The sequence below is a fragment of the Gobio gobio genome (assembly GCF_949357685.1).
Source record: "Gobio gobio genome assembly, chromosome: 22".
In the NCBI taxonomy this organism is placed as follows: Eukaryota; Metazoa; Chordata; class Actinopteri; order Cypriniformes; family Gobionidae; genus Gobio; species Gobio gobio.
This window is the reverse complement of record NC_137118.1, coordinates 12893211-12918078: the sequence shown is the minus strand read 5'-3', so window position 1 is coordinate 12918078 and position 24868 is coordinate 12893211. Positions and strand designations below refer to the sequence as shown.

Sequence of the window (24868 nt, the reverse complement as noted above, 5' to 3'; positions counted from 1 at the left end):
ATAGAATAGAATAGAATCTGGTAGAATATAGCAAAAAATATTGAGTTTTTAATAGAATCTTTAATAGAGTAGACTATTTTAGAATGTTATACAATAAAAATAATAGAAATAGAATATTTAATAGAATCTAGTAGAATAGATCAGAACAGAATAGAGTACAATAGAATCTAGAATCGTGTATATTGTAGCTCAGTTATGACAAAGCAAGAGTGTGAGAGGTGTGCAAGAAATGCTTTGAGAGAGAGAGAGAGAGAGAGAGAGAGAGAGAGAGAGAGAGAGAGAGAGAGAGAGAGAGAGAGAGAGAGAGAGAGAGAGAAGTAGTCTCCTATTTTATGCTGCAGGGATCTGTCCAGCAGCACAGAGCAGTCGGAAACACCGCAGCAGACCTCCGACTTCTTGCCACACCACACACACACATAACAACTAGATGAAGAGAGACAGAGGCGTAACCAGAAGCATCGTGAAGGAAAAGGAAAGCCACTCTTTTGTCTCCATGGACACTCAACTTCCTCCGAGCACTTCTTAGTCCGTGTAGCACAGCAGCGGGCTCTTGCCATCCGCTTAATAATTCATCAGGTCGGTGTCTGAGCTTTGAGCCTGCAGCGCTCACCAACTTTTCCTCCTCTAACTTTCGCACAGCAGCAGTCGGCTGTTTCAGCAACTCTCCTTTTATATTTCAAGCGGTTGGCACAGAGGCAAAGGAAAACCGGTTCAGGCACTTTGTGAGCATCTCGTGTGTGTTTGTGTGAGTGTGTGGGAAGAGTGGGTGAAAGGTGTGTGTCTGTGTGTGTGTGTCATAGGGACGGAGGGCATCCTGGTCATCTCATTCTTGGACTTGGTACCCATTTGTTAAACCGCAGCTCTTGTGGGACTAAACGTGCGAGACTGTGCCGTGAGAAGCACTCTGGAGTCCACAGAGAGGCTCATATGGGACGTACGCCTCGTCTGTGAGCACCGCTGGTGAAAGCAGCTCTGTGCTGTCTTTAGGCTGTTGTTGGGGCTGTCTGTGTACCCTTGGATTCTCTCTCATCATGGCTGGCTGTACCAGCCGCTGCAGACAGGGGGTGATGAAGCTCATTCAATCCCTTCAGAGGCTTGTCTCGGGAACCCTCAGTAAAGGTAAGACACCTGCATTAACATGAAGTTCAAAGAAAAAGGTTTTTAAAATTATATTTAATATAAAGATTTTACTGTAATATATTTTTTTATTTTATTATGTAATTATTGTACTATAATTTAATGTTTTTTTATATATTATAGATAAAGTTTTTTTCACATTATATTAAAGTATTTGTTTTTAATATTATATTTAATAAAGTTTTTATATTATATCAAGATTTTATTTTTAATATCATTTTATGATATTCAGTATAACATGTTTTATATATTATATTTCTTAGAAAGTATTTGTTATTAATATTATTATTATATTTACCATAGAAATTATTCAAATATTATATTTACATTTTTTTGTTTTTAGTAGATTTTATTTGAATATATTTTTCAATATAACGTTTTAATATTATATTTATTGTAAAATATTTGTTTTAATATTATATTTAATGCAAAGTTTTTTTTACCTTTTTTATTTTTAATATATTCTATATGAATTTTTTTTACATTATATTAAAGTATTTGTTTTAAATATTATATTTAATAAAGTTTTTATATTATAAAGATTTTTATTTGTAATATGATATTCAGTATTACTTTTTTTATATTATAGTTATTAGAAAGCATTTGTTATTAATATTACTATTATATTTACCATAACAATTATTTTAATATTATATTTAAAGTTTTTTGTTTTTAGCATATTTACCTAAATATTTTATTTTTATATATAAAGTTTTAATATTATATTTATTGTAAAATATTTGTTTTAATATTATATTTAATGCAAAGGTTTTTTTTTAAGATTTCTTCCTTTTTTATTTTTTTTACATTAGTTTTTTAAAAGTTTTTTTTACATTATATTAAAGTATTTGTTTTAAATATTATATTTAATAAAGTTGTTATATTATTTTCAATATCAAGATTTTATTTTTAATATAATTTAATATTTTATGTTATTCAGTGTCAAGTTGTTTTTATATTGTATGTATTAGAAAGTACTTGTTCTTAATATTACTATTATATTTAAAGCAACAACAAAAAAAAATGTTTTTTTTTTTCCTTTTTCCTCTGTAGTGTAAAGAAAAATATAGCTATTGAAAATGGTATTGTTTATGAGGCATGAGCAATTTTCTATCATATTTTGAAACAACACCAACTACAGAATTTTGCTAAGTGTCCCAATTTACCTATATTCATTTATAATGTATTTGTCAGATTTCAAGCTTGTATAATAGTACCAAAAAGAAAAATGCAGCAGTTTTAAGATGGAGTTCCACTACCACTCTTTCATGCTTCACCTGGGTTCTTTCATCAACACACATTTCCACTTTATTTATATAAAATCACCCTTTTTATCACGTTTTTCCTTTAAAGAACAGTTCTGGACGCTTTGTTTGCCGGTGATATTCTTTTCTCTCTTTTTCATCTCTCTTATCTCTTCTTTTTTTCGAGTATCATGGCACTGTGTCAGCAGAAAAAGCACTGCATGGTTCGTCTCCATGCCGACGGTGCCCGTGGAGATGCTGGAACCAAGCAGTGGCTGTTTATCTGCTGTCACTGAGTGCGGAGAGCCGGAACCTGGCTGCGCACCGCTACCTCTCAACTCCTTCATTAGATCTTCCTCGCTGATAGATACTCTTCCTATACACAGGGGAGTAGGAAGTTAATTTAAAGAGGGTATTGAAGATTTGGAGAGACCATATAGAATCTAAACCACTCTCTCTAGACCACTATAGCAACTCAGTAAGGAAATAAACCCAGATAGCACTAAAGCTGTGAAATGAACCCGTGACTCCTTTTTACTTGTGTGTGCTGACTTTATCATAGTGTTATCTTAGGCTGTGAGAATAAAACATAGAAGGAGATAACTAGATAATCCCTTAGAAACTGCTTAAAGTTCGTTTAGAGACAATGCAATACAATGAAAAACAATACACTTTGGCAAAATAGAGCAGAACACTCTAGAACAGAAGAACAGATTTGAATCTTCCTTACAACAGATTAGAGTAGTTTGGAAACCCAATAAAAATAGAGATTTTAGTAGAATAGACTATTTAATAGGGTACATCAAAGTAGAATATCATTTTTTGTATAATATATAGAATTTTGGTAACACTTTACATTAAGGTTCCCTTTGTAAAGGGTTCATAAAGGTGTTTTTTAACTCAATTACAAATGCATTATAAATCGTTGATAAGCAGTTATAACTGCATGAATAAAAAGGGTGACTTTAACGCAATACCTGCCAAATAGTGAGCCATTTTAACTCACATGTTATAAATGCTTAATAAATGTATTTATTCACACTTATTTGACTCAAAACCAGATTCCTGATTTATTTCATGATGCAGCAAAAATAGACTATCGTTGTGAGACTGAAGGGTCTTTTATTTGTGGTTTTCTCATTAATATCAATGACCAAAAGTTACTCTCATGATATTCCACAAAAAGCGCATTATGCCTATCAACTTCTTGTTTATCAGAATGAAATTAGCAAACGTTATTTTGGAGGGAAAAAAACTGAGCACAATAACTTGATGAGATATAAATAATGAATATTTGAATTCCAATATTAGTAACTTGTGAACCTTAGTGTAAACATGTGAACCATTTATTAATGAGTTACAAACATTAATAACCTGTGAAAGTGAACCTTAATGTAAAGTGAACACCTGTGAATCACATAACTCATTAATAAATGGTTCACTTTACATTAAGGTTCACTTTCACGGGTTATTAATGTAACTCATTATTAAATGGTTGAGTTAAATAAGTGTGATTAAGCATTTATAACATGAGTTAAAATGGCTCACTATTTGGCAGGTATTGCGTTAAAGTCACGCTTTTTATTCATGCAGTTATAATACATTTGTAAATGAGTTATTAGTCATTTAATAACACCTTTATGAACCCTTTACAAAGGGAACCTTAATGTAAAGTGTAACCAGAATTTTAAGTAGAAATGAATAAAATATTTAGCAGAATATAATAGAATCAATTGGAAACTTGAACAGAATAGAATATTTTAGCACAATAGAGTAGAATAGCATTTCTATAGAACAGAAAAGAATAGTTTGTATAGATTATATTCTGCACTTCTCTATAGGGGAAAAATTAAATGGAATAAAATATTTTGCAGAACAGACTAGAAAAAATTAATAGGAATAGATGGTCTTTAACTTAAAATGGCAATTTAAAATAGTATAGAATATTGAATAGAATCAAAGCAGAGCATGACAGATTATTTAAAGAACCTATAATATTCTGAACCTATAATATTCTATAAATATTCTGTCTATTCAATAGACAGAATGGAAAGGTGTGTAAACGTTTTTTCCCTCAAATTATCCCATAGTTTACAGTCCTGTTATGATATTTTAAAGGGGGTGATGTTCAAAAAAGCCCTCTGGCTAAACAGCCTTCTTTTAGAGATGATAATTAGTATGAATTTGTAATAAAAGCTCAGTGCGAGAGAGAGTCTGTATATGTCCATCATGGTTATAGTTGACTGCCATTTACCTCGGTCAAGCCATTAATGGGTTAATGGTGACACTTAATGGTCAATTTCTGAGCCTTTCCTATTGCTCTATTTCTACACCCTTATATTTAACACTCATCAATCCATGCTGCAAAATTGTAAATGTAAGCTGTGTGGCACATTCAGTATCCAGATCTTCCATCATAATCTTTTTTTAAAAAACCTATAACTGTAAAAAACCCTGTCAGAAGCTGTTTCGTTTTACAGTATAGCAACCTTGAGTATGAGTCAGTGACAAGGTCAGTCAAGCACATGACACAGTGCAAGGTCTGTGTGTGTGTGTGTGTGTGTGTGTGTGTGTGTGTGTGTGTGTGTGTGTGTGTGTGTGTGTGTGTGTGTGTGTGTGTGTGTGTGTGTGTGTGTGTGTGTGTGTGTGTGTGTGTGTGTGTGTGTGTGTGTGTGTGTGTGTGTGTGTGTGTGTGTGTGTACAATGACATGGGTATCACATAAACATGGTTGGACATATGAGGACATGTCCTGTGTCCTCGTAAACCAAATGGCTTAAAAAATATCTGAAATTCAAAAAATGCAGAAAGCTTTGTGAGCCTATGGAGAGTCCCTGTAAACCACATATTCAAGAATGTATGTGTGTGTGCGTGTGCGTGTACGTGTGCGTGTGTGTGTGTGTGTGTGTGTGTGTGTGTGTGTGTGTGTGTGTGAGATTATGGGTGACAACATGGCTATGCTGGTGTTACTGCAGTTTTACAGCTCCAATAGAATGAGCCTCTGGGGGAAAGAGAAAGAGCATTTGACATTTTAAAAGACAGGGTCGATCAATCCTGCCAACTTCCCTTGACATGCTACAATTTTTTTCCTGTTCTCTGTAGAGGAACTATAGCGCACATGCGAGTGTATGGTAGCCTACATCCGTACAACTGTTACTGTGACCCTTCTGATTTGCGGAATCAATACTTATGCAGAGTTTTGCACTAGGTTGAATGTTTCTGAGAGGCAACATAATATACACAGTTTACCACATACATCTTTTTAATCCCTAGAATTAAAAATGGAAAATTCTATCATGTTTTCTTTTGTGGGGGGTTCCACATAAAGGCATACAGGTTTGGATGAGGGTGAATAAATAATGACATTTGGGCTCTGATTATAGACACCATTCCACTGCATCTAAAGCTCAAACTCTCCTATTTCATTTGCCTTTGAAAATAGATTTTTATGAATTATGGGCTATCACGTCTGAAGTGCTGATGCATGTTCACAGTCCAGTTGCCTGAGAACTCCAAACTAGAATATTTTAGAACAGTGCAGACTGAGTTGTAACACACACACACACACACACACACACACACACACACACACACACTGAAAGAGAGAAACAGAGAAAGAGATGTGAAGGCTGACTCAGTGAATTAGTGTCTCGTTGCAGTAAAGGGATAGTTCACCCAGAAAATCGCATTGGGCTAGTTTTTTGGTAACCGTAGTTCCAAACCTGTATGACTTGCTTTCTTCTGTTAAACACAAAAGGTGAATTTTTGAAGGATATCCTCGCCTCTTTTCATTATAATGAAAGTGAAAGGAACTAGACCTGTCAAGCTCCAAAATGAAAAAAAGCCACATAAAAGTAGGCCATCATATCAAAAGTATCCTAATATGACTCACAGTCTATATTCCAAGTCTTCAAGTCCATACAGAAGCTTTGTGTGAGAAACTGACCTTTTTAACACTACATCGTTCTTATGGTGTACCTTAACGTTAATACGTGTTTCCCGAAACGATCTTAGTTAAGTATGCCTTCTGTAAGACATTCGTTCGTAAGGCTGGTCTGGACCACTCTTAGCTATACCTTATCACTTATTGACAGTTCATTCCGATAGAGGACACCACTGTTTCTTTACCATCTCAGTCAATACGAATATAATTCTGCTAATTGAGGTGTTTTCATGCAAAGAATACAATTGTCATTACACTGATGGTTGTTAGCTTTTTAATTATATTATCCAAAGGGACATCAGTTGGCAAACCATTATGGAGTCTATTTAAAGGGAATGATTGTGGAGGGGAGTTTGGTCAAACTATGGCAGCGATACAGTGAATAGTTGTGCTAAATCAAAGACGGCGCCATCCGTGGAGCCATTTCTATGTGCACTATTTCATCCGTGAAAACTTTTATCCCCTGAAGCTGCAATTCATAATAAATTTTGTCTGCCACAGCAGCAAATTCAGCAGCTTTTAAATCTGGTTCGTCCGACTTTGTCAAGACAAACCCGATTGAGTGCCCCGAAATTCAGCTGTTGCCGCTCTCCTCTTTCTTTCTTTTTTCTCCGCTATGTTGTTGATAGTGTTTCGCGTGTTGCGCCTTTATTGAGTAGGTCATCCAATAACAGAAACGAGTGATTTACACCAATAATGTGATGCGGCCAATTATCTCTGCTTGTGGAGTAAATGAAGACTAGGGCAAAATATATTATGATAATGTAATGGGTTGATGCATGATACGTTTCAAAATTATCTAAAATATCCATGGTTAGATTTAGTTTGCAATTTGGATTATATTTATAAGATCTCACAAGTCCTGATAAATGCAATTTCAACTATTTCTGAAGTATTTTATAAAGAACACTGCTTTCTCACATAACAGAGTTAATAATGTTTTTTTGAGCCACTGATAAACAAATTCAGCACTGCCGCCACGGACAGCACCTGCTAACGTCGCACTTAAGAAGGTATGCCTTCCGGGGATTCGGGAACATGCCTAGAAATGGTATACCTTTAGTTAAGTTATACCTTTAGAGTCTTCGTAGCGCGCTGAGAGACAACGCAGCCCAAAATATTATCATTCCATTTTATATGCAGAGTGGAAGGTGCTACACACATCTAGAACTTACACTTACAACATGAATCGTGTTTGCAGCTTAGTTTCAATTCAAAATATTGAACTATTATTTCAAAAGATCATTAATCTTTCCCCGCCAAACACGGAATTTTCCGTTATTTGTGAGAAAGCGTTTCGACAAATACGTAATGTTCTGGATTTCAGTGTTTTAACTGGTATACGGTAGGGGGCACTATGCCATCTTCTGAAAGAGTACTGAATCTCCTGATCAAAGCACATGTGAATAAGTTACAGAAACAAGAGATATCATATGCAATCATCAACATTAAGGGCCCTATTTTAGCGATTTGAGTGTATGGTCTAAAGCGCATGGTGCAGGTGCACTTAGGGCGTGTCCGAATCCACTTTTGCTAGTTTAACGACGAAAAAAAAAGCACGGTTGGCGAAAAACGGTTTTGGTCCAAAAGGGTTGTACCTAGTCTCTTAATGAGTCATGGGTAGTATGTTTGGGCCGTAACGTGCAATAAACCAATCAGAGTCTCATCTCCGATTCCCTTTAAAAGCCAGTTGTGCTTGCACCATGGCGGATTCGCTATTTACATGGAAGAATCCTTTTATTTTTAATATTTAAAAATGTTTGTGTGCTGCTGCGCATGTGTGTAATAATAAGCAGAGTTTACATGCGTTGTGCACCCACCTATAGGTGCATTTTACTAACACGCCCTTTAAATAACACAAAAAATACTGTGCTACTTTAGACCAGGTTTTTGTTGGTCAATGGCGCAGTCGTTTTCAGTTGCCTCAAAATAACAACGCGACAACAATGCGCCTGAACACACCTCATTTTCAGACCAGCACGCCCATGGGTGAACAGATGGGCGCGAGTGCATTTGCTATTCAAACAACGTGGTGCTGGATGTGAAAATGACAACTGCGTCGGGCTGAAACAAACAAAAACCACTTACGTCATGCCTGGTGTTACATTGCACCGGGGTTATGATAACCCCATATACAGTTACAGTATATAAATCAAAACTGTCTAATGTTACTGAATGAAATTTTGACCGGGACAGGACTGTTAAGATTTGGGGGTGTTGGTGCTGTGCTTAAACACGGAAGTGACTGAAAGCAGCTGCCTATTATTACATACCGAATATACCCGGTAGTCTGTAGGAAATGCTGGTATCATCACATTTTTCATACAAAAATTTCAGTACCAACTTGGTACCAAAGTACTTTTGGCATCCCTACTGGTGGCCATGACATTTTTTGTGAAAATGATCAAGAAAAATGCTTGCACAGCCTGGCAACTTTTTTTTTTAAACGCTGGCGGGGAACTAGTTTACATTTTCAAGATATAACCTCAAAAGAGATTACCTCTTTAAGATACAATCAATAAGAATATTCCAAATGTCAGGTCATGCTTCTGATTTACAATAGTTCTGTCATGACAACTCTTGAAGAGATTGGCATGGTAATGGTTATGGCAATGTTAATGTATTTGGGCTTGGCAGAATTGATCTGATTCGCTGCTGAAACAGAGCAAGTATTTTCTACTGCCAATACATTCACATGCATTGCTGTGAGCATGTAAGACATGCTGCTGCTGCACATGTAACATACATGAATGAACCCCATAGCAGATCTATACAGGTGGAGCTGGGGAAGGTGGAGGGTTTCTGAAAGTGCGCTACAGACTGCTAACAGCTAACTAGTATTTGAATGGTGAACCGCAGCTCATTGGCCACTGATGCAACATCAACCAATCAGCTGCGCTATGTAGATAATGATGTGAGTGCAGCCAAATTAGTAAAGGACTTATCATCTAGAGTTTCATGCAAGAACTAGGTATTAAAGCTAGAGATGTTAAGAGAGGTTTATAATGAGCGCATGTAAATGATAATGTCTATGAAATTGGATAAAAAATGTACATGAGTCAAGGTGCTTTTTATCCATTGAACTAATATGATACATTTCCTATTTTGCCCAAAAAGTTTTTTTCATTCTCCATCTGGTTTCTAACTCTTTACTTGAGACTAGTTTGTTACCATCTGTCTGACAGCTACAATGCCAATGCAATTTAACTCTCCCCCACACTCTTTCTTTCCCTCCCTCGCACATTTTCTCCGTCTCTTCTATCTCCTTCTCTGTCACTCGCTGAATTTCAATCTCTTTTCGGGCTCCGGCATTTTCTCCACTGTTCTGTTGCGTTTTGGCTCAAGCAGCTGTGGAGGTGCCAAATGTTCCTCGGCATCATCTTATGTAAATGTAACATTAGATGTGAAACATTCACATCTCAAAATGTATTCAGGCCTGTTCACGTCCTCCTCCTCCACCTCGGCCTCCTGCTCCTGCTGAGCTGTTGATAATTCATGTGTGTGTGCGTGTGTGTCTGAGGTTCATAATAACTTGCGGCAATAATACAGGAAATGCCAGCAGGACCCAACCTCTAACATATTTCCTTTTATCTAAAGGAAGAGAAAAGTAATTAAAAAGAGATAAAGAAACAGAAACAGAGAGAGGGAGAGGGAAATTATTAAAACATATTCTGACATCCTAAAGGCCTTTTCATGACCTTTAAAAGAATATGCCGGGATTAGCATGTGTTTATACTGTATGTGTGTGGGACACTGAACTCAGGTCTTGTGTGCTTGCATTGATCTGTGTATTTAGCATAATAACTATAACGAAAATGATAAATATACAGTTCTAAAATTGTTCTAAAAGAAGAGTCCACACCTCAACTGTAACGATAATGTCACAGAAAAACTATATCGTTGGAATCATTTTCAGAATGATTTTTTTTCAAGCTGATGTATGATAAAAACATTAACAGCCAATCAGAATCCATCTTGCTTCAAAGAGCTAGACCATTTAAAGCGGCAGAAGGCAAAACTGCAGCGCTTTCTTTTAGTAAACAGAATGATATTGTCCATTGGTGTGGACGCTAATATAGTTAGCTGTCATTATCTTTTCATTGTTATCATTCTTGGTGTGATCTTTATAGGCTTTAACAGTGCACTGGAAAAATACAGTGCGGTCTAAACCAGTTATAGGGTGAATTCAGGTTAAATGTCACTTTTTCCCAGTCATCTCAGTGGAAAAAAGTGTCCCAATTAACCTGAATATATCAGGATGGCCATTCACTGTTGTGTCTTTTGAACCCTGTATCAGATATTTTCTACTGTGGAACATGAAAGTAGATGTTTTAAATAATGCAGCTGCTTTTTTCCATGCAATGTAAGACAGTGACCAGTAGCCCACACAAATTGTGCTATTTTCAAAATCTTTCTGAAGTTTAGCGTTTCATCACCACATCCGTCACTCTCAAATCACTTGCACACACATTCAAACATGCCCTGTGAAATATGAATAAATCACAATGTGGATATATATTTATGGTGCTTTTTTGTGCGTATCAAAATTTGTGGTGTTCTCCAGAACAAAAGAAAGTCTTACAGGTTTGAAAACGACAGCGTTGAGTACATTATGACTGAATTATTTTCATTTTAGGGTGGACAAGCCAATATGCAGATATTATTAAAACATATGTTAATATTGTCATCAGCATATTGGCTATACCCCCAATATTCCACCCCAGAATCAAAATAATCTATTAAAGGGGTCATGGACTGGCTTTTTTATATTTTTATACTGTTGTCTGAGGTCAACTTATGACGTTTGTGTGGTTTTTACATTAAAAACATCATAATGAATAAGTAATAGGCTATTACTTCTACCCTGGTTTTGAGCCTAGCTCCTGGAATGCTGTTTTTATGGGCGTGCCGCATTGAAGACTTGGAAGTAAGCGCCCACTGCTATGATTGGATAACAGTTTTCCATATTATAATGAGCTTCGGCTCCCTTACACTTGAGGAATTGTTTTGAAATCTTCCAAAGTGGAGAAACGGCAACCGGAATGATTCGCCCACAGGACTCGCAAAATGTCTTTGTCAAACAAACACAATGATTTATCTCTCATCCACCCGCAATTAATTGGAATGTTATTTTTTATTACTTGGCCGCCCCGATCGGTGGATATCACCGCAAATCGTACATAACTATGCGCGCACCCACAAGCCAAGTACTACGTGCATCAGCAAAACTTCAGCGACTGTATTTTTTTAAATTGCTGCACAATGAACCAACAACACCTCAAATACAAAGGATACTCCAGCCTGTGACAGCGTGGTAAGTTATGTTACATAATCAGTAGATATCAAACGTAACAATGCAATACTATCAAATTTTTTACTCACATAATTGTGTTGCATCATTCCTGTCAGAACCAGAAGGCACAGCACAGTTTTTTAATCCCATCCTGTCTGCAAATCCAGTATCTTGTTTACAAACGAATCCACAGTGAAATGAAGCGAACAAATGCAATTTCTTCCCCACATGAGCTGGATCTTCAGAAAACATTAAGTTCAAACATGCATTGCTAATATTAGAATCCAAAGGAACGTGATGGCATGTTTGAAAAATGCCATAAGCGTTATTGCTTGGAAGTTCGATCCGGTTTAGCTCCACATAGGCCTGTGTTATTTATCTACAACATGTCATGACATGCACGAGTCGGTGGGCGGGGCTACAGAATTAGGCATTCGTCTTCTTCAGTTAAGGTGGCGTTTCACTGAACTCTGACGTCACAGGTAAGCATATTCGCAGATCGATCGTTTGCTGAGCAAGCTGTCAATAAAAGCTTTTCTTTGACTAACAAGGAAGTTTTCAGCTCTGAAACTTACAGGATATTCTTATATTACGCTGACATTTTATATATCAAAAGCTCAAGGGAAAGTTGATTTTTCAATTCATGACCCCTTTAAATAAAGAAATAAGAATTTTACAACTGCAAAAGGCCCAAGAAAAAGCACCACAAATATAAATACACAATGTGATATTTCATAGGAAAATTACACATTGCAGCTTTGACATTTGTATGCACCTAAAATACACTGATGTAAAAAAAAATATATATATAGTTTGATCTCAGCAGGATAATTGTACATTTTAATGCAAATTCTCTCACAATGAAGAACTGCAGTGTGCCAGAGAGTTTATATAGGTTTCTGTTATTTAGGCTGCTCAAGCAACGTTCATTCAACGTTCGGTGCAGCATGTTTCATAAAACATAACTAAAAACCTGGTTTCACGCTTCTGACAGCAGGCTTTGCACAGGCAAAATGCAGGTTTGCATGCATATGTAACCATGGTTACCCAGGCTGTTTAACAGAGGCGCTTTAATTGACTTTTAATGGAGAGATAAGCTGGAACTAAGAGAGACCAGAGCAGAACAGCACTGCATGTGTAGGAGAGCAGTGTCCACCTGACTGCAGCGTCCCAGAGGTGTGTTTGAGTCAATGTGAGCTTGAACAGGCAGAGGTAGCCGCGCAGACACACAACACACACAGAGACACAGAGGTAGAGGCATTCAGCGCTTTTCAAGGGTCACACACGCACATTGGCACACACTTGGACGCACTTGTTTCAGAAACACCTGGACTGAACTCTCTCTAGAGATAGCAGTCAGCTCTCTTCCTACTGTACGTCCTCTCTCTTTTGACGTCCTTTCTGTCCTTTGCACACAGGAACAAACACACAAATAGAAAAATTTAGCTACAAACACACCTTTTTCAATTTCTTTCAAGGGCTAAACATTACTTGCTGCTGGCCTGGTTGGGTCAGATTTCTATTTGCTCTGCCTCACCAAATCTATATGGACTTTCTACTGCCAATAGATACATAGACACACTGCTGTGAGGATAGGCTGTTGCTGCACAAACAGACATTCAGAAATCCCATAGCATTTCTAGGCAGGTGGAGCTGGGGGAGGTGGAGGGTTTCAGAGGATCTCTGATTAACCTACAGTAAACACTGAACCAGGCTATTAAAATGTTGAACAAGCAATCTCATTGGCTGCAGGATCAGCAGAGGCCAATCAGCTTGCGCCATGCGATAATGATGTGATTGCTTACAGACTGCATGTAAAGGACCAGTCAGTCTGCACCATTTATTTTCATGACTGATTTATATATACATGATCAGGCAGATGAAGAGTATTATTCTATTATTAAAGTATTATTTTCTTTTTTTTTTCTTTTCACGTCAGTGCTGACTTGCGTGTTTGTACCATACATTTTACCAGCGACTGTTTTGAGACAAAGTCGCAATACGAAACTGGCTTTGCCCAAAAACTTTTGCTTAAAGATCAGGCTGTGCCAACTGTCCGCAAACTGTGAGTAACACATTTCATTTGTAAACCGGTAATGACAGTTAAATCCTTGTTTTTTACTTCAAAGAACGTTTACTTTATAATGGCTGAATCTGTCAATCACACAACATGAGTTTATCTGGACGCTTGGACGCTGGAATCAAAATCTGGATGGAAAATAGCCATTTATAACTAAATTATGAAAACATTTTGATGCAAAAATCATAATAACATTATACACCGATCAGGCATAACATTATGACCCCTGACAGGGGACGTGAATGACACGGATTATCTCTTCATCATGGCACCTGATCTCACGGCCAATTCGTACGTATTTTACGAGGTGGCTAATTCGTACGAATTTGTACGACCTCACTCATACGAATTTGTACGTTTTGTCTCAACCCCAGTGACGGGTAGGTTTAGTGGCGGGGTTTGAGGTAGGTCATTCGTACGAATTCATACGAATTTGGCAACTCGTCAAATACGTACGATTTAGCCACCTTGTAAAATATGTAAAAATTGGCGTGAGATTGGCTTGGATAGTGGGTGGGATATATTAGGCAGCAAGTGAACAATTTGTCCTTAGAGTTTGTTAGAAGCAGGAAAAATGGGCAAGCGTAAGGATTTGAGTGAGTTTGACAAGGGCCAAATTTTGATGGCTATAGAAGACTGGGTCAGAGCATCTCCAAAACTTGTTTTCTTTTACATCACATTTTATTTTACATCACGTGGATGGCCGGGTGCGTGTGCGTCGCTTACCTGGGGAACACATGGCACCAAGATGCACTATGGGAAGGCAAACCGGCAGAGGAAGTGTGATGCTTTGGGCAATGTTCTGCTGGGAAACCTTGGGTCCTGCCATCCATGTGGATGTTACTTTGACACGTACCACCTACCTAAGCATTGTTGCAGACAGGGGCGGTTCTAGACCCTTTTTAGGGGGGCTTCAGCCCCCTAAAAAATGTGTGATTAACCTTTAAAGCATATGAAACTGGCGGGAGGCTTCAGCTTCGTCCCGTCTTTTAATCAGCGTGTTCTTCAATCCGCAGCGGCGTCGAGCAGAGCGCCCATCAGAAGCAGAGGTGTTTGCGTTCATCTGAGCCTCATCTGAGCCTCATTGGTCTGTCATCGCTCGTCAATGTCAAAATATTTGAGAAAACCAATCAAATCAGAGTAGGCGGGCTTTATGTTCACACAGAATCTGCTGAGGCTAAACGCGAATTTTAGCAGCACGACTCGACGTCAAGTGAGAGAAATGTAAGCTAAGACTCTGCTTCTTTAAGTCAGAAATGTTAAACAAAGACAAAAATATTCAGGCAAATGAATAGCCTACACTTTTGTCTAATTTCGCCAATTTGAATTGAAATTAGGCCAATGTGATTCATAATGTAATTAACAAACAAGAAATATTAACAAAACCGTTTTCTTCAGATTAGGCATAAGATTAATCATGAATGTGTACATATTGTAAAATAATATTATTCCATTTGTAGCCTTCAGTAAATAAATAAAAAAGCTCAGCTATTTCAGCCTGTATTGGGCATAAGATTAGTAATGAATGTGTTTATTTTGTGAATTAATTTAATAAACTTAAAACTTTAATAAACAGTAAATTAATGCGTCTAAGAAAAGTATTCATAAAAATATCAGTATGTTAATATGTAAACCATATTTACTTTCTTCTCTGACGAAAATGGAAAAACTATATCAGTTAAAGCTCAGTGTTAGGAGGGGAAGAGACAGGGCAAGAGAAAAACAGAGAAAAAAAGAGAGATGTGGAGATAAGAAAGACAAATAATCTACTGCCCACTGACATGGTTTTCAAGCTACTGTATCTAATTTGTTGGCCTTCAGAACATCTTAAAATGCACATATGTAGATCAGAGAAATAAACATTTTCTCGGGGGAGCTTTATAAGTATTAGCTACTTTATAAGTAGGGCCTATTACTAAACAGCCAAACTGTGGATATGCATGTAAGCTACTAGTTAATAGCGCAATTTGGACCCTAAAATACCCTCACTGGGGGCTAAGCCCCCCTAAAATGAAAATCCTAGAACCACCCCTTGTTGCAGACCATGTACTGTACACTCTTTCATGGAAACAGTATTGCCTGGTGGCCTCTTTCACAGGATAATGTGCCCTTCCACAAAGCAAAAATGGTTCAGTAATGGTTTGAGGAGCACGAGTTTGAGGTGTTGACTTGGCCTCCAAATTCCCCAGATCTCAATCCAATCGAGCATCGGTGGGATGTGCTGAACAAACAAGTCCAATCCATGGAGGCCCCACCTCGCAACTTACAGGACTTAAAGGATCTGCTGCTAACATCTTGGTGCCAGATACCACAGCACACCTTCAGGGGTCTAGTGGAGAACATGCCTCGATGGGTTAGGGCTGTTTTGGCAGCAAAAGGGGGACCAACACAATATTGGGACATAATGTTATACCTGTGTAAGTGCAAAATAATAATTTTTAAAAACAATCTGGTTCATGACCCCTTTAATTTAAAATAATGGCAGCTGAGGACATCACCAAAAGGACAAGTTAGCTACCATTCAGTTTTTCATAAAATTTGTTCAAACACACATTACAAACACACATACATCCATCCTTTACTAAAGTAAGAATGTTCATATGAGACTCCGTAGTCTCACTGTGTTTCCACCGAGACTAAAGACTAAAAAACAGCTGTTAAAATGCTGCCTTTCCAGATGTCTGCAGAGGCCAGATGTTAAACTCACTGGAGTGAAGACAGAGACTCTGTCTGGTTGGCAGCAGTTCTTTCTCTCCCCTGCAGAGTGAACATAAACGTCTACTACGGTACTCTAACTTAGGGTATCTCACGTTATCTCTCTCTGTCTGGCCCTCACTCTCTCCCTCTCTCTAACAGCAGATCGAAGCTGACAGTGCACATCTCCACCTTTAATTTTTAAATCACTCGTCCCGTTTTACGTAATCTACTTCCTCCCGCAGTTTATTTTTATCCCCAGCATCCCTATCCATCTCTTGCACTCTTGCTCTCCATCTCTCTCCTCCTTCACCCATCATTCCTCCATTTTCATGACACTTCCCCCATTCTCTCTTTCCCTCTTTCTCTACTGTTTCTACATCTATCCATCATTTCCTTCTCTCTTGTCATATGCGCACTGACCCCCACAGCACGAGGCCTTGCGTCGGGTCGATGTTGCACGGCTCTTACTGAGGCGATCGTTGTTGGCTCAGATTTGCTCACTGAGAGTTTACGAGCCCCTGAAACAAACATTACGAATCATTTAGATATAAGATCAGTGCATTTTATCAGAGCGGATGCAGAATAAGTGTCCCTGCTTGGCACTTTACTACCACTAGTAAGCTTTCTAGCAAAACCTCGGGAATGACAGAGCATGTGCTTCTGGTAAAAGAGTGTCCCCAATTTGCAGTTTGTTTGCAACGAGTAGCTTACAATCAGTGTAAATAACTTTAAACCAATAGACTGCATTATTATTATCATTATGCCAAGTTGTATTGAAAATTAATGACTTTGTTCTGGTAGCTTTGTCACCTCATCATTGTCAATGTGAATGTCCTAGGACTTTGTATGTGGACTTTTCTTGATGTATGTACATCAGAAACTGGGTAATTTTTTTACATTTTATTTTATGATTTTCCTGAAACTGAGGTGAAGCGTGCACGAGAGAAGAGTGGGCGATGCTCTAGGTGGATATGCGACTTCTAACAGAGCCTGCCACCGACTAGAGGGAAGCATTATGCTTAGTATAATGAACTTTAAAGGGTTTTTGGAGGAGGTCGTTAAATGGAGACAGAACATGCTGGACCAAACTAAACCGGCGCATTTAATGAATATGGCGCCTATACTGCATCAAAACAATTCTGTGCATCATTTTGATTATAAGCACATATTTATTTTAAGCAAAGCTCATTTGAGATTTCATATATCATCTGTTAAGGTTGCGCAGATGGTTTCCAAGGAGATAAACGTGGCGTGTGGTATTTTTAGGCAGGCACTGAAAGACATTGATGTTCTTCCTCTATATATGCAATTTAATTTAATCTCTAAGTATATTTTATAAACTCATCTTTTCTAACAATATAGTTATTTAGTTATGTTCACATAAATTTCCAAAAATACCTAAATAAATACGGTAGACAATAGAGACATCTGACATCAAGCTCTTGGATTATTAGGATTGATCATTGTACTGGACAGAGAGGAATTTAGTTATCGAGATTAGTTGATTTATTTTATATCACTATGCACAGTTGTGAATAAAAGTTGCTTACAGCCGCACAGCATCACAGCCTGACATCACAGAGGTTTGATGGGAGATTATGTGTAAAATGCTGCCCCCTTCTGGTTCGTGGAAAACGATGGTAACCAAAGATTGACCATCCATTGCAGTATTTATCATAAATGATTTATCAGTGCACATCATTTTTTTGTATTATTCATGACTGTTTAGAATAACCCTGAGTTAAGTTTTTCAAGTGTGAAATGCACTTTTGTTTACTTGCACTCAGAAGGGATTTTCACGCTTGAAGTAGCCTATAACGATGTCATTCTAAATACCGGTAAACAGAATGCTGTGTTATCTTCCTTCATGTTTCTACTGCTCAGAATTTACCAGGTGTTAACAATTAAACCTGGGTATTCATACATATTTGCGCTGTCAGTGTCATTGATTGGATGAAAACGCATTGTGAAAAGAACAACAAATCAGGCACTTTTTGAGTTGCACATTGAGCTAAACCATGCAATATTTTTTGCCCCCTCCCCCCATAAAAAGCAAGCCTTTAATTATTATTTATATTTTAGAGCTGTCAGGACAAAGGGCTAGCCTGGCTCCGGCCTCCTACGTACTTCCACTCAATTTTCATTTTCCTTCAGTCCACCTTCTGGGACTGCGGTATATTTTTAGGTTTTCTACGAACAAATTTTTACCAGTCCAATCCGCGAACAGAGGGAGTGGCTGAGAACGATGATGTTGATGTCGTGCGCTAGTTTGAGTTGTAGCTTAGTAATGGCGGCGGAGAAAGATGCAGGCGAAGCCATTCATTCCGTTGTGGCAACGCTGCCGAATATCCATAAGTTAAAGCCGGAGCAAGAACAATCATTGCTGAGTTTTGTTGGTGGCCATGATGTTGTGTCCCGGGAAAAGTTAGATTTTCCAGCTCGCTCCGTTAGTGGTGAAGGAGTTGGCTGAAGCCCTATTCGGGCGGTAATTGTTTCTCGTGCGGTCAGAAGGTATTGTCATCATTTACAGGGGCTAGTCAGTCATTTTATTGCCGTCCGTCTCCCACCACCCGCGTAAAAATCCCCGGCCGAATTACCTACTGCTTTTGACAAACACCAAGGTTGTGTGGTAATTTAATTGCTGTCCGAATCCACATCTGAGTTTTCAGGAATATATCACTTCAAAATTCACTGTTTATTTCCTTTTTGACCACGGCAGAGCACCGTGCGGTTGCGCTTCGCTGTAATTTGAATACATTTCTAGACTTGCATTTCTTTAAATGCTGGCAAGTATTTACAAGAGATATATTTCATCACTGCTCAAAAAATAAAAAGAAGAAAAGCACATAAACATTTGAATTGGGCCGTTATTTACGGCAGCATTTATTCACATCATACCAAGCATATGACATTTTATTTACAGCTTACAATCATGTTACGGACCACGTGAGCAGCGTGTTCCCGATCACAAAACTCTCCCCTCCACTGTGAATAAATCACAATCCGAATGCACAAGTTTTTGGTTTTATCAATGAGGTGGGTGCACATTTACTTTTACGGACTTCCATGTGAGAAACAGAGGCGAACGGCGCATGACATACGGCATCACGACCAAGCGTTAGCGATTGGTTATGGCAGATCCAATAGTTTTAAAGGGGTCATAGAATGACATTTTTGTGCAAGTTAATATGATTCTTTAGTGTCTAAATGAAAAGTTTGTAATATACTTTAATTAAAAATTCTCATTAGTATTGTAAGAAAACACTCAATTTACCTGGTCAAAACCAGCTCAGTTTTTAGCAAGTCATTTTAGTGTATGTGACTTTAAATGATAATGAGCTTTGCTCACCCCGCCCCCTCTGCTCTGTGGGGCGTTCGGTTCGACCCGACACAACACCACAACACACGTGGAGTGTTGCCTTGACAACATTTGAGGGTATATTTTCGAGAAATAATGGCAACGGGAGTCTCTGAGGACACATCTAAGCAACCTTATCATTTTGAACCGGAGTCGGACCAGGAACAGATGACGAACCCATCGAAGTTCGAACAGGACATTTCTGAATGGTTGGTTAACGTCATGTCACTTTGATCTATCTTTGTACTGGCAGAGTAGCGTAGTTGCTATGTGTTTACTGATGTGTTAGTTCATTGACAGATTGATGTTATGTTATAAGATTTTTTTTTTTTACATTACTTCTTAATCAGTAACAGACACCGTTATAAACCATGTACAAAAGTAAGCTTAGTGTAGTGTTACCACGTTAACTTTATCACCCGAGTACACAGTTTGTAATAACAAACATAACGCGTTGTTCATTATAAACGTGGGATTATGAGAACGTCATAAACAGAAAGCATGCTGTAATGTAACTTACCCTGTAAACTTTAGCCTCATTCATCGTGAAGCGTGCAAGCGATTTGCAAAGATTAATATAAAGGTTAATAAAACGTTACACTCACATCTTCGATCTTCCTGAGGTGCAGCAGGAACACGATCCTTTTTTCAAGAGCAGCTTATTAGCAAAACCTGCTTTATACTGACGCTCGTATATAAAGCAGTCTGATGAGAAATGATTGCGCAAACATTGACGTTGATCGGGGGGAATATTCCCTTCTAAAACAAAACTCAGCACTGCAGCCACTGGGTCTTCAGCAGTTCGGATTTAGGAACATCAAAATGACTGCTGTGTTTGTTATTACACCCAACAACACAACACCACAATCGCTTAGACGCCATTCTGCTCCAGAGTATCAACAATGGCGGACTGATGACAGCTCGCTCAGGGTGGGTCTGTGTTGAAACGCTGCTGTCAATCAACAATCTTAGGAGGGGCGTACACCGTGTAACGTCACACGGTCGGACGGCTCGATTTGAGACAGGGGAAAATATATAAGGAGATTAAAAAAAAACACTGGATGTATTTTTATCAATATAGGATGGTTGTGTACAGGCACTGCCAACACACATTTCCGTATAATCAACTTGTAAAAGTACATGTACCATTCTATGACCCCTTTAAACTTCAACAGCGTACCCGCCTTCAAGGAATTAAACGCTTGTCAATGGAGAGTGGCCAGACTCTCTATACAAATGAAATGTATGAGAGTCTGGTAAGACCAGGCTAACAAATGGCGGTTTTTGCTGGAAAATGCATAGTTACATCAATTCATCCATCGTCATATCCATAAATAAAGGCTACTAATTTGCAGTGGAAGGTGTCCTAACAAATGAACCTCAAACTAAAACGAGTTTTCTGGCCAAAAAAGAACATAAAAGTGCCAACCCGATCTCACGGCAATTCGTACGAATTTGACGAGTTGGTCAATTCGTTTAATTTTGTACGAATGACTAATGCTGCGTTCCAGGCAGGTTTTTTGAGCCTGTAAGTTACGACTTCAAACCATGACTCACGACTTTATAGCGTTCCAGGCAAAGTCACGCCAAATCTGCCTGAGCGCAAGGAATTGTGGTAGCTAGATGTAAACAAACCATGGCGGACCGCACGGGGCTTATGCTCATTTACAATCATTTCTATCGCCAAAGGTGCTTACGCCTTGCTTATTTGAGGGAAACGGAGGAGAAAAAAACGGCTCATAAAGCAAGAGAAGCTGTTATACCTTTTATTTTACGTTATTCATGTACGACTTTCATAAACATCGCATCCGTAGGGGCTGCCTTTGTTGTTTCGCGGGCTATGTGACATTAGAATGCGTAACTGGGAGTACATCGCCGATCTAGTACATGTGCACAGGTGGGAAGTCACGGGTTTGACTGCCATTCCAGTGCACTTTCAAGGGTAGAAGGTTGGAAAAACACTTGTCACGGCTTGCCTGGAACATTAACCTCAAACCCCGCCCCTAAACCCACCCATCACTGCAGTATAGACAAATCATTATTAAGCAAATAATCGAATCAGCCACTTCGTACAAATAAGTATGAATTGGTCGTGAGATAGCGTTGAATAGTGCCCATAGTAAAACACTTGCCCATGGTTTCACAGAGAAGGCTTAAGCCTAGTCCAAGACTAAAATGCATGTTTGAACTGTTTAACTGAAAGCAAGTTGTACTGACATATCTTAAATTAAGTCAGTGCCACTGTTTTGTCTCAAGATACACACCAGTAATGTTTTTTTCTAAGGAATGTTTATGAATGTTGCTTAAATGTCCTAATTGAACTAAGGCCTAATCCTGGCTTAAGCTATATAAACCCTTGTCTGTGAAACCAGGGGCCGGTTGCATAAACCGTTAAGACTAGTCTTACAAGTTAGACATACATTTTTTTCTTTAAGACTGTTCATAACTTTTTTAAATCAGTTACATAAAAACATAGACTGGCCTAATTTGATACGAAAAGTAAGACTGTATGCCACTTGCCTAACTGCTTGTGGCACATACTAGATCTTAAGACACTGTCTTAACATAATGGCTTAGTTTATGCAACTGGCCCCAGGCCTTGGATTTTCAGAAATAAGTTTGGTTTGCATAGGGTACAACAGGGCTAAAGGCTCCACGGGGTAAAATACCCCTTTGATTTTATTTTCCTCTAAACCACTAGATGGCACAAAAACTTACCTCAGCACTTTCCAAAACATCCGCTTTTCAAGATGGAAATGTGTTCATTCTGCACTAATTTGATCTAAAATTTGATGTTGTAGTTTAAATAGCAAATAAGAACCGCTATAACTATTGAAAACAAAATCGTTCTTCTTAATGATTTTCATTTTCATTTCAGTTTTGTTCAAGGTAATTAAAGCAACAGTTTTTCAATAACGGACAAATATGTAAAAGTATGGTATTTGGTGCTTTTGGGGTTAAAAACACAATATTTAACATGATAATAAATAGTTAGCTGACTTTTCCTTTTGTTGACATGACATGGTTAGATTCAGATTATAAATCATATAATTAAGTTGGGTGTTCACTTTAGACATAATCATCATATTAATGAAACAATCATATTTTAAAATATGATATTAATTAAAATGGCATTTATTGTTACTACTGTAAATCTATATTAAATTATTATGGGATCTCCTTCAATGCTTTCAGAATCTTTACTTTTTAAAATGATTTTGTTTTTTGTTTTTTTTGTTTTTTTTTTAATTAAAACGTTTTAATGAAAGCATTTTTATTGAACAAAAATGAATTATTTTATTTATTAAAATAAAGAGGAAATAGTTATAACTTTGCTAAAGTGATTTTTTTATAACAAATATTAACAGACATTATTAAAAACATTATTTTAGCTAAATTTGTATCAATATTGTTGTTCAAATCCGGATGAGCGTAATGTGTGTGTGTGTGTGTGTGTGTGTGTGTGTGTGTGTGTGTGTGTGTGTGTGTGTGTGTGTGTGTGTGTGTGTGTGTGTGTGTGTGTGTGTGTGTGTGTGCCACCCCATACATTTATAAGATTTTTAAACAAAATAAACCACTTTTATGATTTATATTACTTTTATGATTTATCATACACTGTTGGAGTAATGAAAAGCACCTGTTTCTTAAGGCAGGGGTTTTCAAACTTTATGATGCCAAGGACCCCCAAATATGATGAACCTTTTATGAGGGACCCCCTTCCTAAAGTCCATCTATATATTTTTATGTATGAAAAAACATTTAAACTTAGATAAATAGTAAGTGTGACATTATAAATACAACATATTGTTTCCAAACTTAACTTAGTTATACTTAATGTTGGATGTATAAACCTGAAGAAGAATATTTTCAATTAAAAATTATTTGTATATGAAACTTTCTCAATAAATGTATGTAAGCAGTTTACGTACTGCGTTAAGAATACGGCCTTACAACCCCAGTGAGCAAGATAAAGGGGACTATAGTGAGAAACAAACTAGAAAGATACAAAGCAAACATATACAATTCTGGAATGTATACGGCAAGAAAGGAGAGAAACATTTAGAAATGAAACCGTTAGGATGTTCAGTAGACTTTATCCATTTTTGCTTTGTCTTTTTATTCTCTGAAATTTTCTGGGGACCCCTTAGAACCTTCTGGAGGACCAGTTTGAAAACCCCTGTCTTAAGGTGTCCCTTTAGCCCCATTGTACCCTACCACCAAAACAGTGTTTATGCATAAAGACAACAGATTCACCAGTGCAAAATAGAAGAGCAGGAACACAACTTACCTAATAACAAAAGCAATGTTCCTCCAATGTAGGTCATTTTTAGTTTTATGCTTCAAACGATAGTGGGCCAAAGGTTACAAAGTGTAGCTTTACTCATTAATGTCTGACAGCTTTTGTTTGGTCCCATCAGAAACCACAAGAGGGCAGCATATATCCAACAATAAAGGAGGAAGAGTAAGAGGAAAAAACTATACTAAGATGATTTAATGCCTCTGTAAGCATTCTGAGGGTGGCTGATAAAATTAGATATGACAAAAGGAAAATACATCTGCAGCCAACAGGCTAAACAAATTGCCTAAGGCAAAAACATGTGTAACAGCTATTCATAAAGAAAATGACTACACGTTAGAAAACTGAAATACACAGTTTAGGCACTATACAACTGAATATTCAAGCCAGTTCTTTTTCCATGGCATAAACCTGCCATGTAGGCTATTTGTAGCATTTGTAATCTTAATCGTAGCACCCTCACTAATCATACTGCAGTCTTCACGTGTTCACGAGGGACTGTGTTTACACACAGTCGACAGCAGGCCTGGAGCAGAAGCTGACTGTGAACTGTGGGTATATGAGGGGGCATGGGCTGATGATCTACCCCAGGCAGTAACTCGCATACTGTGAGCTGCAGCTGCCGCTGTCGAGCAACTGATACATTGGCTTTGAAAATATCATATAATGAGGCAAATAACCTCAGACAATAGTATTAAGCTGGTATGGTCCTTTTTCCATTTCTTTCTTTCTTGTTAGTATTACAATACAGAGTAGAGTATCTGTTATATATATATATATATATATATATATATATATATATATATATATACCCAGAGGAA

The 24868-nt window shown here is 37.7% G+C and overlaps 1 protein-coding gene and 1 long non-coding RNA gene across 2 annotated transcripts in view; one reads left to right on the top strand and one right to left on the bottom strand.

Moving 5' to 3' along the window:
- Positions 1 to 332: 332 nt before the first annotated feature.
- The window catches only part of kcnip1b (Kv channel interacting protein 1 b), a 64113-nt gene continuing 39577 nt past the window's right edge, over positions 333 to 24868 (top strand). Inside the window, exon 1 of the mRNA XM_079803791.1 lies at positions 333 to 1119. Within this exon, the coding sequence (XP_079659917.1) occupies positions 1032 to 1119 (88 nt within the window). The 5' untranslated portion in view covers positions 333 to 1031. The remainder of the gene's footprint in view (positions 1120 to 24868) is intronic.
- The window catches only part of LOC307118243, a 47275-nt gene continuing 23397 nt past the window's right edge, over positions 991 to 24868 (bottom strand). Inside the window, exon 5 of the long non-coding RNA XR_013815511.1 lies at positions 991 to 1128. This is a non-coding gene — a long non-coding RNA (uncharacterized lncRNA). The remainder of the gene's footprint in view (positions 1129 to 24868) is intronic.